The sequence below is a fragment of the Coregonus clupeaformis genome, chromosome 12 (genome assembly GCF_020615455.1).
Source record: "Coregonus clupeaformis isolate EN_2021a chromosome 12, ASM2061545v1, whole genome shotgun sequence".
Lineage (NCBI taxonomy): Eukaryota > Metazoa > Chordata > Actinopteri > Salmoniformes > Salmonidae > Coregonus > Coregonus clupeaformis.
In genome coordinates, this window is record NC_059203.1 from 1,475,108 (window position 1) to 1,492,667 (window position 17,560).

The window sequence follows — 17,560 nt, forward strand, 5'->3', positions numbered from 1 at the left end:
TGGAAAAATCTGTTTATTGTTAATGTATCCCTTGAAAGAGATGTTTATAATGAATGGAAACAAAGCAGGAAAATTCAAGAATGCAAGGCAGTCAAATGTAACTCAACAGAAATAGAATACCTATCATTCAAGTATATCAGTCAATTAGCACTCATTATGGAGCAATACAATAGAATTTGTAACTATGTACACTTAGTGAATTGTTTTATTTATTTTTTATTTAACCTTTATTTAACCAGGTAAGCCAGTTGAGAACAAGTTCTCATTTACAACTGCGACCTGGCCAAGATTAAGCAAAGCAGTGCGGGAAAAACAACAACAACACAGAGTTACATATGGAATAAACAAAATGTACAGTCAATAACACAATAGAAAATCTATATACAGTGTGTGCAAATGTAGTAAGTTATGGAGGTAAGGCAATAAATAGGCCATAGTGCAAAATAATTACAATTATAATTCAGTATTAACATTGGAGTGATAGATGTGCAGAAGATGATGTGCAAATAGAGATACTGGGGTGCAAATGAGCAAAATAAATAACAATGTAAATAACAATATGGGGATGAGGTAGTTGGGTGGGCTAATTACAGATGGGCTGTGTACAGGTGCAGTGATCGGTAAGCTGCTCTGACAACTGATGCTTAAAGATAGTGAGGGAAATAAGTGTCTCCAGTTTCAGAGATTTTTGCAGTTCGTTCCAGTCATTTGCACCAGAGAACTGGAAGGAATAGCGGCCAAAGGAGGTGTTGGCTTTGGGGATGACCAGTGAGATATACCTGCTGGAACGCATACTACGGGTGGGTGTTGCTAAAGTGACCAATGAGCTAAGATAAGGCGGGGATTTGCCTAGGAGGGATTTATAGATGACCTGGAGCCAGTGGGTTTGGCGACGAATATGTAGTGAGGGCCAGCCAACGAGAGCGTACAGGTCACAATGGTGGGTAGTATATGGGGCTTTGGTGACAAAACGGATGGCACTGTGATAGACTACATCCAATTTGCTGAGTAGAGTGTTGGAAGCTATTTTGTAAATGACATCGCTGAAGTCAAGGATCGGTAGGATAGTCAGTTTTACGAGGGCATGTTTAGCAGCATGAGCGAAGGCATTTTGTTGCGAAATAGGAAGCCGATTCTAGATTTAACTTTGGATTGGAGATGCTTAATGTGAGTCTGGAAAGAGAGTTTACAGTCTAACCAGACACCTAGGTATTTGTAGTTGTCCACATATTCTAAGTCAGACCCGCCGAGAGTAGTGATTCTAGTCGGGCAGGCGACTAGAGGTGGATCTGAGCGTCACCAGCAGCAAGAGCGACATCATTGATATACACAGAGAATAGAGTCGGCCCGAGAATTGAACCCTGTGGCACTGCCAGAGGTCCAGACAACAGGCCCTCCGATTTGACACATTGAACTCTATCTGAGAAGTAGTTGGTGAACCAGGCGAGGCAGTCATTTGAGAAACCAAGGCTATTTAGTCTGCCAATAAGAATGCGGTGATTGACAGAGTCAAAAGCCTTGGCCAGGTCGATGAAGACGGCTGCACAGTACTGTCTTTTATTGATCGCAGTTATTATATCGTTTAGGACCTTGAGCGTGGCTGAGATACACCCATGACCAGCTCGGAAACCAGATTGCATTGCGGAGAAGGTACGGTGGGATTCTAAATAGTCGGTGATCTGTTTGTTAACTTGGCTTTCAAATACTTTCGAAAGGCAGGGCAGGATGGATATAGGTCTGTAACAGTTTGGATCTAGAGTGTCACACCCTTTGAAGAGGGGGATGACCGCGGCAGCTTTCCAATCTCTGGGGATCTCAGACGATATGAAAGAGAGGTTGAACAGGCTGGTGATAGGGGTTGCGACAATTTCGGCGGCTAATTTTAGAAAGAAAGGGTCCAGATTGTCTAGCCCAGCTGATTTGTAGGGGTCCAGATTGTGCAGCTCTTTCAGAACATCAGCTGTCTGAATTTGGGTGAAGTAGAAGCGGCGGGGGGGAGAGCTGGTGGCCGGGGTAGGGGCCTTGTTGAAATGCTTGTTGAAATATTCGATTATCTTAGATTTATCGGTAGTGACAGTGTTTCCTAGCCTCAGTGCAGTGGGCAGCTGGGAGGAGGTGCTCTTATTCTCCATGGACTTTTTGGAGTTAGTGCTACAGGATGCAAATTTCTGTTTGAAAAAGTTAGCCTTTGCTTTCCTAACTCATTGTGTATATTAGTTCCTGACTTCCCTGAAAAGTTGCATATCGCGGGGGCTGTTTGATGCTAATGCCGTACGCCACAGGATGTTTTTGTGCTGGTCAAGGGCAGTCAAGTCTGGGGTGAACCAGGGGCTATATCTGTTCTTAGTTCTTACTTTTTTGAATGGGGCATGCTTATTTAAGATGGAGAGGAAAGCACTTTTAAAGAACAACCAGGCATCCTCTACTGACGGAATGAGGTCAATATTGTGAGACAACAATTGCAAAATTCTGGTAACTTTCCAAAAATGCACAGTTTTTCCAGAAATCCTGATAGGAAGATTTTCGGAATCAGAAGGAAATAATCAGAAAAATATGAACGCCTCTGGAAAACATGAGAATTTTGGGAAAGTTACCGGACTTTTGCAACCCTAGTTGGCCCAACACATAGAGATATAGGATCTTAATTTGACCAGTATTGTAATAGAAAAATAATCCTGCAGCAACAGGATTTGAACGTTTAGTCCATAATGTTGCTTGATCGGTGGTTAGGCTATTAGCTGACCAAAATTAGGCTACATGTGCTATACTGTTAATATAACCATGTTTTAGTCCAGGTTTTCTGTGAATTTAAGTAAATCACGAAGCTCATCTTCATTTCCTGCAGCGCAGGAAAACTCTCAGCAACAACAGAGTGAGCAAATTAAGATCCTACACCTGTATCGTAATGTAATCACCTTAACACTTATCACCGAAGTAGCTTCACGACTGGCCTCATAACATTGAATTGCCTCAACCCCTCCAGTGACAAGCCAGTCCTCAGGGAGTATGGCGCTTGATTTATGAGTCCCAACAACAACAATGCAGGTGGGGGAAGCCTGGTGCGCTAGCTAGTTACTCCATCAGTGTTATCAACTCTGCTGAAGGAATGCCTTCCTCCGGGCTCTTTTCCCCGGCCACACTTGTTTGTTACCCCTCCATCCATCCATCCATCCATCCACCCCAAGACTCAATGATAGATGAATGACTACCCAGAACCACCCGGGAGTCATCTAGGACCACACAACATACTCTTCAAAGCAACAACAACAGAAACCAGAAGGTTTCCAAATAAACAGTGGAATTCTGGTTCTGATTTGGTTTCTCCTCTGTGGTGTAGTGTGTAGTGTGTAATTTGTAGTGTGTAGTATGTAGCGTGTAGTGTGTAGTGTAGTGTGTGTGGTGTGTTTGTGTGCGCTTACTTGCGTGCGTGTGTGTGTGTGGGAGGGAGGAGAGGTCTAGTGGTCTTGTACATGGAGTTGCCATGGGAGCTTGTTTCAAGCCACTCTAGATTTTGTTTACCTGTATTAAAACACATGAGAGTTTTCCCATGTGTTCATCAGCTGTCATGGTTTCAGATTGCTGGAATACCAGTGTTTCAGTCTTGCTTTCTGACGGCAACGGTAGCTGGCTGAAGCTGGAACAGACTACCATTTAGACCAATCAACGGTAGCTGGCTGGAACAGACTACCATTTAGTCCAAGCAACGGTAGCTGGCTGAAGCTGGAACAGACTACCATTTAGACCAAGCAACTGTAGCTGGCTGGAACAGACTACCATTTAGACCAAGCAACGGTAGCTGGCTGGAACAGACTACCATTTAGTCCAAGCAACGGTAGCTGGCTGAAGCTGGAACAGACTACCATTTAGACCAAGCAACGGTAGCTGGCTGGAACAGACTACCATTTAGACCAAGCAACGGTAGCTGGCTGGAACAGACTACCATTTAGTCCAAACAACGGTAGCTGGCTGAAGCTGGAACAGACCATTTAGTCCAAGCTAAAACTACAAAATATAGACCAAGACAAATACACAATCCTCTTTGATGATGTATCAATGTGGATTCTATTGATGATGTATCAATGTGGCACCAAACAGAAGAAAAACCTGAACAGTTTTTCATTGCAAAAGGTTTTGCTACGGTGCATACTCATTAATAGGATCCTGTTAACAGTGGCCTTGGATTCCCCTGTCAGTGAGTCCATGTAGTTCTTCCATTAGCCTACCCTCCGAGCACCACAACATGCACCTTGACCTCTAGCCTCTGACAGAGCAGGGTCAATTTCACGCTGCTTTGAAATCCATCAAGTCCCACTGAGCCAAGCATGCTTTGGGCGCCAAAGAACTGGGGAATGTGTGGAGCACAGACACACACATAGTACACAACCACGCATGTGTGCAGACACACACACGCAAGCATACACACGCACACATTGACGCACGTATACTCTCTCTCTTACACACCCACATGCCCCCCCACCCGCCACCCCCCCACGCACACACCCACATGCTGGTCTGAGCCTGGGCTGTGTGTTGTGGGTGTGGTGGGAGGAAAGGGGCTGACGCCAGGCACCCAGACCGCAGCTAATGGAGAACAGGTGTGGAGGAGGACAGATGGGCACTGCTAAGGACACCCACCTGGAAACGCCAGGACTCACTGGCCCGTAGTGATGGAGAGATCAGAGAGAAAATGAAAGAGAGGGAGCGAGGCCATAGAAAAGAGGATAGATCTCAGCAAGAGAGAGAAGGAAAGAGAGAGAGAGAGAGAGAGAAAGGAAAGGAGAGAGAGAGAGAGAGAGAGAGAGAGAGAGAGAGAGAGAGAGAGAGAGAGAGAGAGAGAGAGAGAGAGAGAGAGAGACAGAGAGAGACATAGAGAGACATAGAGAGAGAAGGAGAGAGAGAGACATAGAGAGAGAAGGAGAGACAGAGAGAAGGACAGACAGAGATGGAGGGAGAGAAGAGAGAGAGAGAGAGAGAGAGAGAGAGAGAGAGAGAGAGAGAGAGAGAGAGAGAGAGAGAGAGAGAGGACAGGCAGAGATGGAGGGAGAGAGAGAGAGAGGAGGAGAGATCAGAGAGAAACAAACAAAGAGAGGTGTAGAGATCAGAGAGAAACACACAAAGAGAGGTGGAGAGATCAGAGAGAAACACATAAAGAGAAGAGGAGAGATCAGAGAGAAAGACACAAAGAGAAGAGGAGAGATCAGAGAGAAACACACCAAGAGAAGAGGAGAGATCAGAGAGAAAGGCACAGATAGGTGGAGAGAGACAGAGTGAGGGAGGGAGTACTGACTGTATATGTGTGGGTATTTGTGTGTGTGTCTGTTTGTGTGTGTGCGTGTGCGTGTTTGTTTGTGTGTGTGTGTGTGTGTGTGTGTGTGTGTGTGTGTGTGTGTGTGTGTGTGTGTGTGTGTGTGTGTGTGTGTGTGTGTGTGTGTGTGTGTGTGTGTGTGTGTGTGTGTGTGTGTGTGTGTGTGTGTGTGTGTGTGTGAGAGAGAGAGAGAGAGTGACTGACCGTGTGTGGAGTAGCTATAGAGGCCCTGGCTGGGGGGAGTGTTGCTGTAGTTAGAGTAGAGACTGTTCTGTCCTGGAGAGAGGCTGAGGCCATCCTCTGTCTTTATGTCTGCAGAGGAAAGGACAAACAGAATCATCCACACTGGATTCAGTTACTGACACTGGTTACACTGGATTTTACAGAGAGGCATACTGGCATCCCGTGTACTGTATGTATATAGCTGAGTTATCGTTTTTCATTGTGTATTTATTCCTTGTGTTATTATTTTTATCATGTGACAAATAAAATTAAATACAATTTGATACCTATTCACGCTGCCTTAGATGCCTTACAACTTTCAAGGCATCTCTTAAACAGTCATATCCCTCCTCTTCACCCCCGGTATTGAATGAAATGCCGGGTACTCACTGTAGGAGGGCATTCCGTAGCCCTGGGCGTGGTGTGTGTATGGTGGATAGGGTACCGCAGGCTGGAGGCCGGGGCTGTACTGGGTCTGTCCATACGCCGACATCACAGCTCTCAGATCAGCTGATCTGGGAGGAGGAAGTAAAGTTGTTAAGCAACTTTATTGTATTTATTGTCCAAATTGCATAGTTTTTGAGAATGTTAGCTGCTTAGTTTATGCTATGCTTTGCTACAGTGGGGAAAAAAAGTATTTAGTCAGCAACCAATTGTGCAAGTTCTCCCACTTAAAAAGATGAGAGAGGCCTGTAATTTTCATCATAGGTAAACGTCAACTATGACAGACAAAATGAGAAAAGAAAATCCAGAAAATCACATTGTAGGATTTTTTATGAATTTATTTGCAAATTATGGTGGAAAATAAGTATTTGGTCAATAACAAAAGTTTCTCAATACTTTGTTATATACCCTTTGTTGGTAATGACACAGGTCAAACGTTTTCTGTAAGTCTTCACAAGGTTTTCACACACTGTTGCTGGTATTTTGGCCCATTCCTCCATGCAGATCTCCTCTAGAGCAGTGATGTTTTGGGGCTGTCGCTGGGCAACACGGACTTTCAACTCCCCTCCAAAGATTTTCTAAGGGGGTTGAGATCTGGAGACTGGCTAGGCCACTCCAGGACCTTGAAATGCTTCTTACAAAGCCACTCCTTCGTTGCCCCGGGCGGTGTGTTTGGGATCATTGTCATGCTGAAAGACCCAGCCACGTTTCATCTTCAATGCCCTTGCTGATGGAAGGAGGTTTTCACTCAAAATCTCACGATACATGGCCCCATTCATTCTTTCCTTTACACGGATCAGTCATCCTGGTCCCTTTGCAAAAAAACAGCCCCAAAGCATGATGTTTCCACCCCCATGCTTCACAGTAGGTATGGTGTTCTTTGGATGCAACTCAGCATTCTTTGTCCTCCAAACACGACGAGTTGAGTTTTTACCAAAAAGTTATATTTTGGTTTCATCTGACCATATGACATTCTCCCAATCCTCTTCTGGATCATCCAAATGCACTCTAGCAATCTTCAGACGGGCCTGGACATGTACTGGCTTAAGCAGGGGGGACACGTCTGGCACTGCAGGATTTGAGTCCCTGGCGGCGTAGTGTGTTACTGATGGTAGGCTTTGTTACTTTGGTCCCAGCTCTCTGCAGGTCATTCACTAGGTCCCCCCGTGTGGTTCTGGGATTTTTGCTCACCGTTCTTGTGATCATTTTGACCCCACGGGGTGAGATCTTACGTGGAGCCCCAGATCGAGGGAGATTATCAGTGGTCTTGTATGTCTTCCATTTCCTAATAATTGCTCCCACAGTTGATTTCTTCAAACCAAGCTGCTTACCTATTGCAGATTCAGTCTTCCCAGCCTGGTGCAGGTCTACTGTCATGAGCCCTCTCACTCCACCGGGTTACCACCTTAATGTGTTTCCACTATCTTCCACTCTGCTCATCTCTCTCTCTCTACTCAGCCTAACGAGCTCCACCTGTCCCTGCTCTGCTCGGCTCTAATTACTCTGCCAGCTGCGCTGCATTACCCACTAACCTCTCCCAGTATTTAAAGTCCCGTCTGTCAGCTCTCCTTGGTCAGATCGTCTGCAAAGCTCACACCCGGAACCTGTGTGCTCGCGCTTCTGGCTCACCCCTGTTTTGTGACCCCGGACCTGCCTGATTCTTGGATACTCTTCTGCCCCAGGAAAACCAGACCTGCTTTCTGCCATTACGACTCCTGACTACTCTTCGACCCCGGTAACTCTGACCAGCCTTCTGCCTTGCTACGACGTATTTGGATTTCCCTTGAACTGTACTTCTGCCTGTTTTCATCCGCCCCGTTGTGTCTGTGTTTCCTCCCCCCCCAGGACTTCTGGACCACCAACCACCGGCGTCATCGGACGCATCGCTGCCACTGGGGGAGGCACAGACCCAGCACATCGGACGGGATAACCCCTGGAGCCTTCACTCACTCCCTACATCTCTTTCCCCTTAAGTTTAAATAAACTTTCTGGTGTGACGCAATTGTGGTCCTCTTGTCGTCTGTCTGAACCGTGACATCTACAATTTTGTTTCTGGTGTCCTTTGACAGCTCTTTGGTCTTGGCCATAGTGGAGTTTGGAGTGTGACTGTTTGAGGTTGTGGACAGGTGTCTTTTATACTGATAACAAGTTGAAACAGGTGCCATTATTACAGGTAACGAGTGGAGGACAGAGGAGCCTCTTAAAGAAGAAGTTACAGGTCTGTGAGAGCCAGAAATCTTGCTTGTTTGTAGGTGACCAAATACTTATCTTCCACCATCATTTTCAAATAAATTCATAAAAAATCCTACAATGTGATTTTCAGGATTTTTTCTCTCTCAATTTGTCTGTCATAGTTGACGTGTACCTATGATGAAAATTACAGGCCTCTCTCATCTTTTTAAGTGGGAGAACTTGCACAATTGGTGGCTGACTAAATACTTTTTTTCCCCACTGTATGCTATTCTATGCTATGCTTTTCTATGCTATGTTATGCTCTGCCTAAAATGTCATCAACACTCACTTGCAGATAAAGGAAGAGTTTGATATGGAGCCTTAGATGCCCTAGAGGGAAAAACAAATGAGAGAACAGAGAAATGTATAAATAACCTGAGATTTGATTTCACAGTGATATAAGGCTTTATACGATTCCAATTTCAATACTTAGCCATAATACCATAGTATGAAATTTGATTTTTTAAAACAGTCTGATTCCACTGGGTAAGTTATGTAAGACACCTGGGGCCTCATTTATCAAGGTGTGTTCGCACAAAAAATACTCAAACCTTGCGTGCAACTTTTTCCCCGCAAAAGATGGTATTGATCAGTTTTGAACTTGACGGGAAAGTGTACGTATCTCAATGCAAATCTCAAACCATGCGTGGGCACAACTTCTAGTGGTTGATCAACTGTACTGCAAGCAAATATTGTTATTTTGGGGGAAATTGAGGTGTTTGATGTTTGGTAATTCTAATAATGGTAGGCTAATAAAAACATTAAAACATTGGCCTAGTGATAAAACAGATCCATTTGCTGTTGGTAAGTACAGTAGATTGCTTAGCAGCATGTTGTATAATATATTTATTCAACTTTTATTATATAAGTATATATCATAATCATATTGCAGGACATGTCTCTCCTTTTCTGACATGACTGGTTTATTCCCGTTACACAACAAATATTAGTTTACTATTTATATATCACTCATTCAATAGCCAAGCATGCTTGAAAGTAAATACACCGGTAGCCTTGACAGTCTTTGGCAGTATGGGTAGGCTACAGTATTGCTGTGAGATTGAAGCGTGACATCATTGCCTAGCCTATTTAATCTCAGAGCCAATACCAAGGCAGGAGATAGAAACATAATAATCTATTGAAAAACGAAATATTGAACAGCAATTCGTCTTTTGCATAGAAGTGTGGGCTGTAGCATTTACTTTTAAATTGTTCGAAAGGACGATCAATCTTTCAGAATGCGCGGCCAATGTTTGCTATAGGCGGCATGCGTTTTTTGTTTAAAAAATATTAAAAATTCTGCCCCTCCAAGAAAAGATTAAAACATTCTGCCCCCCCAAGAAAATATTAAAACATTCTGCCCCCCCAAGAAAATATTAAAACATTCTGCCCCCCCAAGAAAATATTAAAACATTCTGCCCTCCCAAGAAAATATTAAAACATTCTGCCCCCCCAAGAAAATATTAAAACATTCTGCCCCCCCAAGAAAATATTAAAACATTCTGCCCCCCAAGAAAATATTAAAACATTCTGTCCCCCCAAGAAAATATTAAAACATTTTGCCCCCCCAAGAAAAGAATAAAACATTCTGCCCTCCCAAGAAAATATTAAAACATTCTGCCCACACCTCTACAGAAATGTAATCAAATTTGCAATTGGGATTTATTTTAGTAACTATCATGGCCCAGTTCCAACATCTCCAAATCATACAGCAAATGATGGTGTTTTTGTTACCATAAAAGTTGAATGAGTGTTTTCCAGGCGGGTTTTTATCGCTCATTCATGAGCCCACAAATATACTGTAGTATGGCTCTGATTTTGATAAATCCCAGTTTGATAAATCCCAATCATTTGTGGTGCATGCAAATGCTATAAGGTCCACGTACGCCAGCATTGAGTAAGACATTTACGCACGGTTGATAAATGAAGCCCCTGTTGTTTCTTCAAAGGAAAATATACAGTACCAGTCAAAAGTTTGGACACCTACTCATTCAAGGGTTTTTCTTTATTTGTACTATTTTCTACATGGTAGAATAATAGTGAAGACATCAACACTATTAAATAACACATATGGAATCATGTAGTAACCAAAAAAGTGTTAAACAAATCAAAATATATTTTACATATTTATTCTTAAAATAGCCACCCTTTGCACACTCTTGGCATTCTCTCAACCAGCTTCATGAGGTAGTAACCTGGAATGCATTACAATTAACAGGTGTGCCTTGTTAAAAGTTAATTTGTGGAATTTATTTCCTTCTTAATGTGTTTGAGCCAATCAGTTGTGTTGTGACAAGGTAGGGGTGGTATACAGAAGATAACGACAGTCCATCATTACTTTAAGACATGAAGCTCAATCAATACGGAACATTTCAAGAACTTTGAAAGTTTATTCAAGTGCAGTTGCAAAAACCATCAATCGCTATGGAAAGGAAGACCCAGAGTTACCTCTGCTGCAGAGGATAAGTTCACTAGAGTTACCAGCCTCAGAAATTGCAGCCCAAATAAATGCTTCACCGAGTTTAAGTAACAGACACATCTCAACATCAATTGTTCAGAGGAGGCTGTGTGAATCAGGCCTTCATGGTCAAATTGCTGCAAAGAAACCACTACTAAAGGACACCAATAAGAAGAAGAGACTTGCTTGGGCCAAGAAACACAAGAAATTGACATTAGACCAGTGGAAATCTGTCCTTTGTTTTGATGAGTCCAAATTTGAGATTTTTGGTTCCAACCACCGTGTCTTTGTGAGACGCAGAGTAGGTGAACGGAGGATCTCTGCATGTGTGGGTCCCACCATGAAGCATGGAGGAGGAGGTGTTATGGCGTGGGGGTGCTTTGCTGGTGACACTGTCAGTGATTTATTTAGAATTCAAGGCACACTCAACCAGCATGGCTACCACAGCATTCTGCAGCGATACACCATCCCATCTGGTTTGCGCTTAGTAGGACTATCATCTGTTTTTCAACAGGACAATGATCCAAAACACACCTCCAGGCTGTGTAAGGGCTATTTGATCAAGAAGGAGAGTGATGGAGTGCTGCATCAGATGACCTGGCCTCCACAATCACCCGACCTCAACCCAATTGAGATGGTTTGGGATGAGTTGGACCGCAGAGTGAAGGAAAAGCAGCCAACAAGTGCTCAGCATATGTGGGAACTCCTTCAAGACTGTTGTAAAAGCATTCCTCATGAAGCTGGTTGAGAGAATGCCAAGAGTATGCAAAGCTGTCATCAAGGCAAAGGGTGGCTACTTTGAAGAATCTAAAATCTAAAATCTATTTAGATTTGTTTAACACTTTTTTGGTTACTACAGGATTCCATATGTGTTATGTCATAGTTTTGATGTCTTCACTATTAATCTACATTGTAGAAAATAGTAAAAATAAAGAAAAACCCTTGAATGAGTAGGTGTGTCCAAACTTTTGACTGGTACTGTATGTTGTAAATGTCTGCGCTGTTACTTGACTCTGTGTAGAGAGTGTTCTCTTCCCTGGCAAGACACAGTCACTCAAAGTCCTCACCGTCAGCTTTCCTGTGAAAACAATAGTGAATAAGCATCAGAAGTATGTAGGGGACTGACACATAGCAACATGCCTCGGGCACTGACTTGCTTGGAAGTTGGAACCGAACTCAGATTCGGGGCAAAAAGAGGGGGTGGATAATTAGCCTACTCAGAATGTTCACAAAGTGATTTGGGTTTTGGAACGAATGGAGTTCCTGACAGACAGAGAGACAGACGGACGGACAGACAGACATGCTACAAGTCGGAGTAAGGTTTATATAAGAACGCACCATTAGGGATGCCACAGTCAAATGACTGCTGTTGTTTCTTCTTGCTTGTCAGTCAGAATTGCTGTTTGTTAGTAACAACTTGACAGATTCCATAGTTTCCTGGGAAAGCCCTGAAGAACGTCCCACTTCTCTGCTTGTCTCTCTCTCTCAGCACCTTTTTGGCACCCGTACTGTACTGCGTCACATCACAATGACTTGGGAGAAGTAAACTAGGTCAAGCTAACCGCGTAATCACACAGAACAGAGTTGTTTGTGACCTAGAATCACATGTAAACTAAGTCAATTCGGGCATATGGTAACATACAGTGAGGGAAAAAAGTATTTGATCCCCTGCTGATTTTGTACATTTGCCCACTGACAAAGAAATGATCAGTCTATAATTTTAATGGTAGGTTTATTTGAACAGTGAGAGACAGAATCACAACAAACAAATCCAGAAAACGCATGTCCAAAATGTTATAAATTGATTTGCATTTTAATGAGGGAAATAAGTATTTGACCCCCTCTCAATCAGAAAGATTTCTGGCTCCCAGGTGTCTTTTATACAGGTAACGAGCTGAGATTAGGAGCACATTCTTAAAGGGAGTGCTCCTAATCTCAGCTCGTTACCTGTTTAATAGACACCTGTCCACAGAAGCAATCAATCAATCAGATTCCAAACTCTCCACAATGGCCAAGACCAAAGTGCTCTCCAAGGATGTCAGGGACAAGATTGTAGACCTACACAAGGCTGGAATGGGCTACAAGACCATCGCCAAGCAGCTTGGTGAGAAGGTGACAACAGTTGGTGTGATTATTCGCAAATGGAAGAAACACAAATGAACTGTCAATCTCCCTCGGCCTGGGGCTCCATGCAAGATCTCACCTCGTGGAGTTGCAATGATCATGAGAACGGTTAGGAATCAGCCCAGAACTACATGGGAGGATCTTGTCAATGATCTCAAGGCAGCTGGGACCATAGTCACCAAGAAAACAATTGGTAACACACTACGCCGTGAAGGACTGAAATCCTGCAGCGCCCGCAAGGTCCCCCTGCTCAAGAAAGCACATATACAGGCCTGTCTGAAGTTTGCCAATGAAAATCTGAATGATTCAGAGGAGAACTGGGTGAAAGTGTTGTGGTAAGATGAGACGAAAATTGAGCTCTTTGGCATCAACTCAACTCGCCGTGTTTGGAGGAGGAGGAATGCTGCCTATGACCCCAAGAACACCATCCCCACCGTCAAACATGGAGGTGGAAACATTATGCTTTGGGGGTGTTTTTCTGCTAAGGGGACAGGACAACTTCACTGCATCAAAGGGACGATGGATGGGGCCATGTACCGTCAAATCTTGGGTGAGAACCTCCTTCCCTCAGCCAGGGCATTGAAAATGAGTCGTGGATGGGTATTCCAGCATGACAATGACCCAAAACCCACGGCCAAGGCAACAAAGGAGTGGCTCAAGAAGAAGCACATTAAGGTCCTGGAGTGGCCTAGCCAGTCTCCAGACCTTAATCCCATAGAAAATCTTTGGAGGGAGTTGAGGGTTCGAGTTGCCAAACATCAGCCTCGAAACCTTAATGACTTTGAGAAGATCTGCAAAGAAGAGTGGGACAAAATCCCTCCTGAGATGTGTGCAAACCTGGTGGCCAACTACAAGAAAAGTCTGACCTCTGTGATTGCCAACAAGGGTTTTGCCACCAAGTACTAAGTCATGTTTTGCAGAGGGGTCAAATACTTATTTCCCTCATTAAAATGCAAATCAATTTATAACATTTTTGACATGCGTTTTTCTGGATTTTTTTGTTGTTATTCTGTATCTCACTGTTCAAATAAACCTACCATTAAAATGATAGACTGATCATTTCTTTGTCAGTGGGCAAACGTACAAAATCAGCAGGGGATCAAATACTTTTTTCCCTCACTGTATATGTTAAATGCCTATACACACAAAGCACCAATAAATCCTGATTCAGTTCAGCAGAATGACACACTGCAATTATTGCATAACCCTTAATAAACATGTGCAATAAACAAATAGACAAGCATTAAAATGGCTTCCAATAGATGAGAAGGAGGGGAGAGTGTGTGAGAGAGCAAATGATAGATAGAGAGGACAGGGAGAGAGAGAGAGAGAGAGGGCAGGGAGAGAGAGAGAGAGGGCAGGGAGAGAGAGAGAGAGCAGGGAGAGAGAGAGAGAGAGGGCAGGGAGAGAGAGAGGGCAGGGAGAGAGAGAGAGAGAGAGGGCAGGGAGAGAGAGAGAGAGAGAGAGAGAGAGAGAGAGAGAGAGAGAGAGAGAGAGAGAGAGAGAGAGAGAGAGAGAGAGAGAGAGAGAGAGAAAGACACAGGAAGCTGTCCCTGGAGTGGCTTTCTCTCTACCCAGCAGACCCCAAGACCTACTGTTACCCCTCCTTTCTCTCTCTCCCCCTCTCCCTCTCCCTCTCGCTCTGTCTTTCTCTCTCTTTCTCTGTCTCTGTCTCTCTCTCTCTCTCTCTCTCTCTCTCTCTCTCTCTCTCTCTCTCTCTCTCTCTCTCTCTCTCTCTTTTATCTATCTATTGCTTTCTCTCTCTGTGTCTCTCTCTCTCTCTCTCTCTCTCTCTCTCTCTCTCCCTCCCTCCCTCCCTCCCTCCCTCCCTCCCTCCCTCCCTCTCTCTCTCTCTCTCTCTCTCTCTCTCTCTCTCTCTCTCTCTCTCTCTCTATCTCTCTATCTCTCTCAGACTACTGTTCAATGAGAAGCTCAAAAGGGGACATAACCAAAGTCCAAACCATACTCTCACTATGTGCTCTATGTGTTTTTAACATCCGTTCAATCAAAACCAGTATCCAGGTTTCCTTGGTAAGAAAAACAAACATATAGACAAACATAGTGAAGGAGTCTTAAACAAAAAGAAACTCATTGCATAGTAACTTGAACATGCTCTCATCTTGCGGCTCAAGAAAATGGAATGTCCTAACTTCAACATTTGATGGAATGCTAACTTCATGACAGAGTAGCTCCAATGTGTTTTCAGTCATTCTCCTACCTTTATTTGACATACTATGTGACTGTAAATATAACATAACACTTGTCACTTTTCCCCTCAAGTTTCACACCCACTTTACAGTAAGTGGCTTAAAAAGTGTTTATTTACATAGCAATTATATACGTTGACACACATCAATGTAGACACAACATCCCAGTTATTACATAGGACTTAGAACTGTTCAATCTGTTCGTACTGTCAAGTCCAGGAGCAAATGTAAGTTTATTTGCAACTTTCAATATGAGTAAATAGTCCTGACAAGGCAATTGCTGTGCCAATTCAACGTCTTAGAGACACAAAATAATGTGTGAACCACTTATCTGATTCACATGAGAATAAGTAACGGTGAGAGAGAGTAAGGTTGACAGTAAGAAAGAGTGGGGTTGACAGTAAGGTTGAGAGTAAGAGAGAGTAACGTTGACAGTAGGGTTGACAGTGGGGTTGACAGTAAAACATTGTGAGGTTGACAGTAAGAAAGGGTAAGGTTGACATTAAGAAAGAGTGAGGTTGACAGTAAGGTTGAGAGTAAGGGAGAGTCATGTTGAGAGTAAGGTTGACAGTAAGAGAGAGTAAGGTTTAGAATAAGGTTGACAGTAAGGGAGAGTAAGGTTGACAGTAAGGGAGAGTAAGGTTTAGAGTAAGGTTGACAGTAAAGGGAGAGTAAGGTTGACAGTAAGGGAGAGTAAGGTTTAGAGTAAGGTTGACAGTAAAGGGAGAGTAAGGTTTAGAGTAAGGTTGACAGTAAGGGAGAGTAAGGTTGACAGTAAGGGAGAGTGAGGTTTACAGTAAGGGAGAGTACGGTTGACAGTAAGTGCGAGTAAGGTTGACAGTAAGGTTGACAGTAATGGAGAGTAGGGTTGACAGTAAGGGAGAGTAAGGTTGACGGTAAGGGAGAGTAAGGTTGACAGTAAGGGAGAGTAAGGTTGACAGTAAGGGAGAGTAAGGTTGACAGTAAGGGAGAGTAAAGGTTGACAGTAAGGGAGAGTAAAGGTTTAGAGTAAGGGAGAGTAAAGGTTTAGAGTAAGGTTGACAGTAAGGGAGAGTAAAGGTTTAGAGTTAGGTTGACAGTAAGGGAGAGTAAAGGTTGACAGTAAGGGAGAGTAAAGGTTGACAGTAAGGGAGAGTAAAGGTTTAGAGTAAGGTTGACAGTAAGGGAGAGTAAAGGTTTAGAGTAAGGTTGACAGTAAGGGAGAGTAAAGGTTTAGAGTTAGGTTGACAGTAAGGGAGAGTAAAGGTTTAGAGTAAGGTTGACAGTAAGGGAGAGTAAAGGTTCATCATGGTTGAGGACAAAAGGTAACAGCTCTTTCTATCTCCCTGATGTTGACAGTGTTCTCTGTGCCTTTAGGGCACCTCAATCTGCCATGCAGAACATTACTGCTTGAACTGTGCCCTCATCACTGACAGCAGACTGACAGAGACACAGGAGAGACATGACAGATAGGGGCAAGAGGGATATTAGCAGAGGGGGATTGAGAGAAAGAGAGAGAGAGGGATGGCGAGAAAGAGAGAGAGGAGAGAGGCATTTCAATAAGTAGAAAGAGAGAGAGGAGAGAGGCCTTTCAATAAGTAGAAAAAGAGAGAGGAGAGAGGCCTTTCAATAAGTAGAAAGAAAGAGAAGGAAAAAGAGAAATCTTTAACTAGAACATTTGAAAGAGGATGGGAGTTACACAGGTTGACAAAGAAAGTATGTCTGTACATCTACAGAGGCTAAAGCTTTCCAAATGAGTGGATTAGCCATAAAACCTGACTCCTGAGACTCCCGTCCTCTTATGTGTCGGTCACATGTCATTTCAATTAACAACAGCACTTTTGACAGATACATTGCACATAATGATGAATCACATGTTATGGCAACTCCAGCTGACGCAGCCGACCTCCCAGTTTCTCCAAACACGGCGACGTGAGTCATTGCAGCACGGGCTGTTTTCATAGTAAGTAATAGTATTCCTACTGTGGAGGGGCCAAAGGACTCTAAAAACCACTTATATTCCTGTGTTAATGACCGAGAGGGAAACGTAAACACGGTCAGAAAATAAATGTGTCGGGGAGCTGTGGGGATGTATGGCCAGCAGTAGTGTGATGTCAGTGGACAGGCTGGCCGCAGGGTTGGATGGACACGCTGGAGCAAAATATCAAAAAGGTGCCGCATTAGTTTGCAGCCCCGTTTCACCTGGTATATTTTTTCCTGGTATTTACTGAGAAGGTATGTGGTAACAATGTGTACTTTCTGGTGCTTTGTACCGATCTACCTGGCAGTCAATGGTTCATAATGGTGCTTGTTTTAATTGAATTCTAAAAACCTAATTAGAGTAACCTAAGTTATTATGATCTAATATTGTGTCATATATTTTGTCAATAAACATCAGATAAACAATAGGCATGACATAATAACCAGAAACAAAAAGCCTCACCAGCGAATCATCAGGCCCCATCTGACCTCTCCCAGTCAGTTGACACATAAGAGTAATCCCACCACACCATACAAGGAAAACACACTTGTTGACTCACGGCTGTACAAAGAGGATATAACACTAAGTGGTATGCACTATGCAGCAGA

At 43.5% G+C, this 17,560-nt stretch overlaps 1 protein-coding gene across 2 annotated transcripts in view; it reads right to left on the minus strand.

Annotated features, from left to right (window-relative positions):
• The window catches only part of LOC121577983 (eyes absent homolog 2), a 54,904-nt gene that overhangs the window by 20,537 nt on the left and 16,807 nt on the right, over nucleotides 1-17,560 (minus strand). The window contains exons 2-5 of one of the 2 annotated variants that reach the window (XM_041892015.2): nucleotides 11,729-11,739; nucleotides 8,493-8,533; nucleotides 5,918-6,042; nucleotides 5,510-5,617 (exon numbers count right to left, since the gene is read on the minus strand). In XM_041892015.2, the coding sequence (XP_041747949.1) occupies nucleotides 5,510-5,617; nucleotides 5,918-6,020 (211 nt within the window). In that variant the 5' untranslated portion in view covers nucleotides 6,021-6,042; nucleotides 8,493-8,533; nucleotides 11,729-11,739. Of the gene's footprint in view, nucleotides 1-5,509; nucleotides 5,618-5,917; nucleotides 6,043-8,492; nucleotides 8,534-11,668; nucleotides 11,740-17,560 lie in introns of both variants that reach the window. The other variant, XM_041892014.2, reaches the window with a different exon arrangement.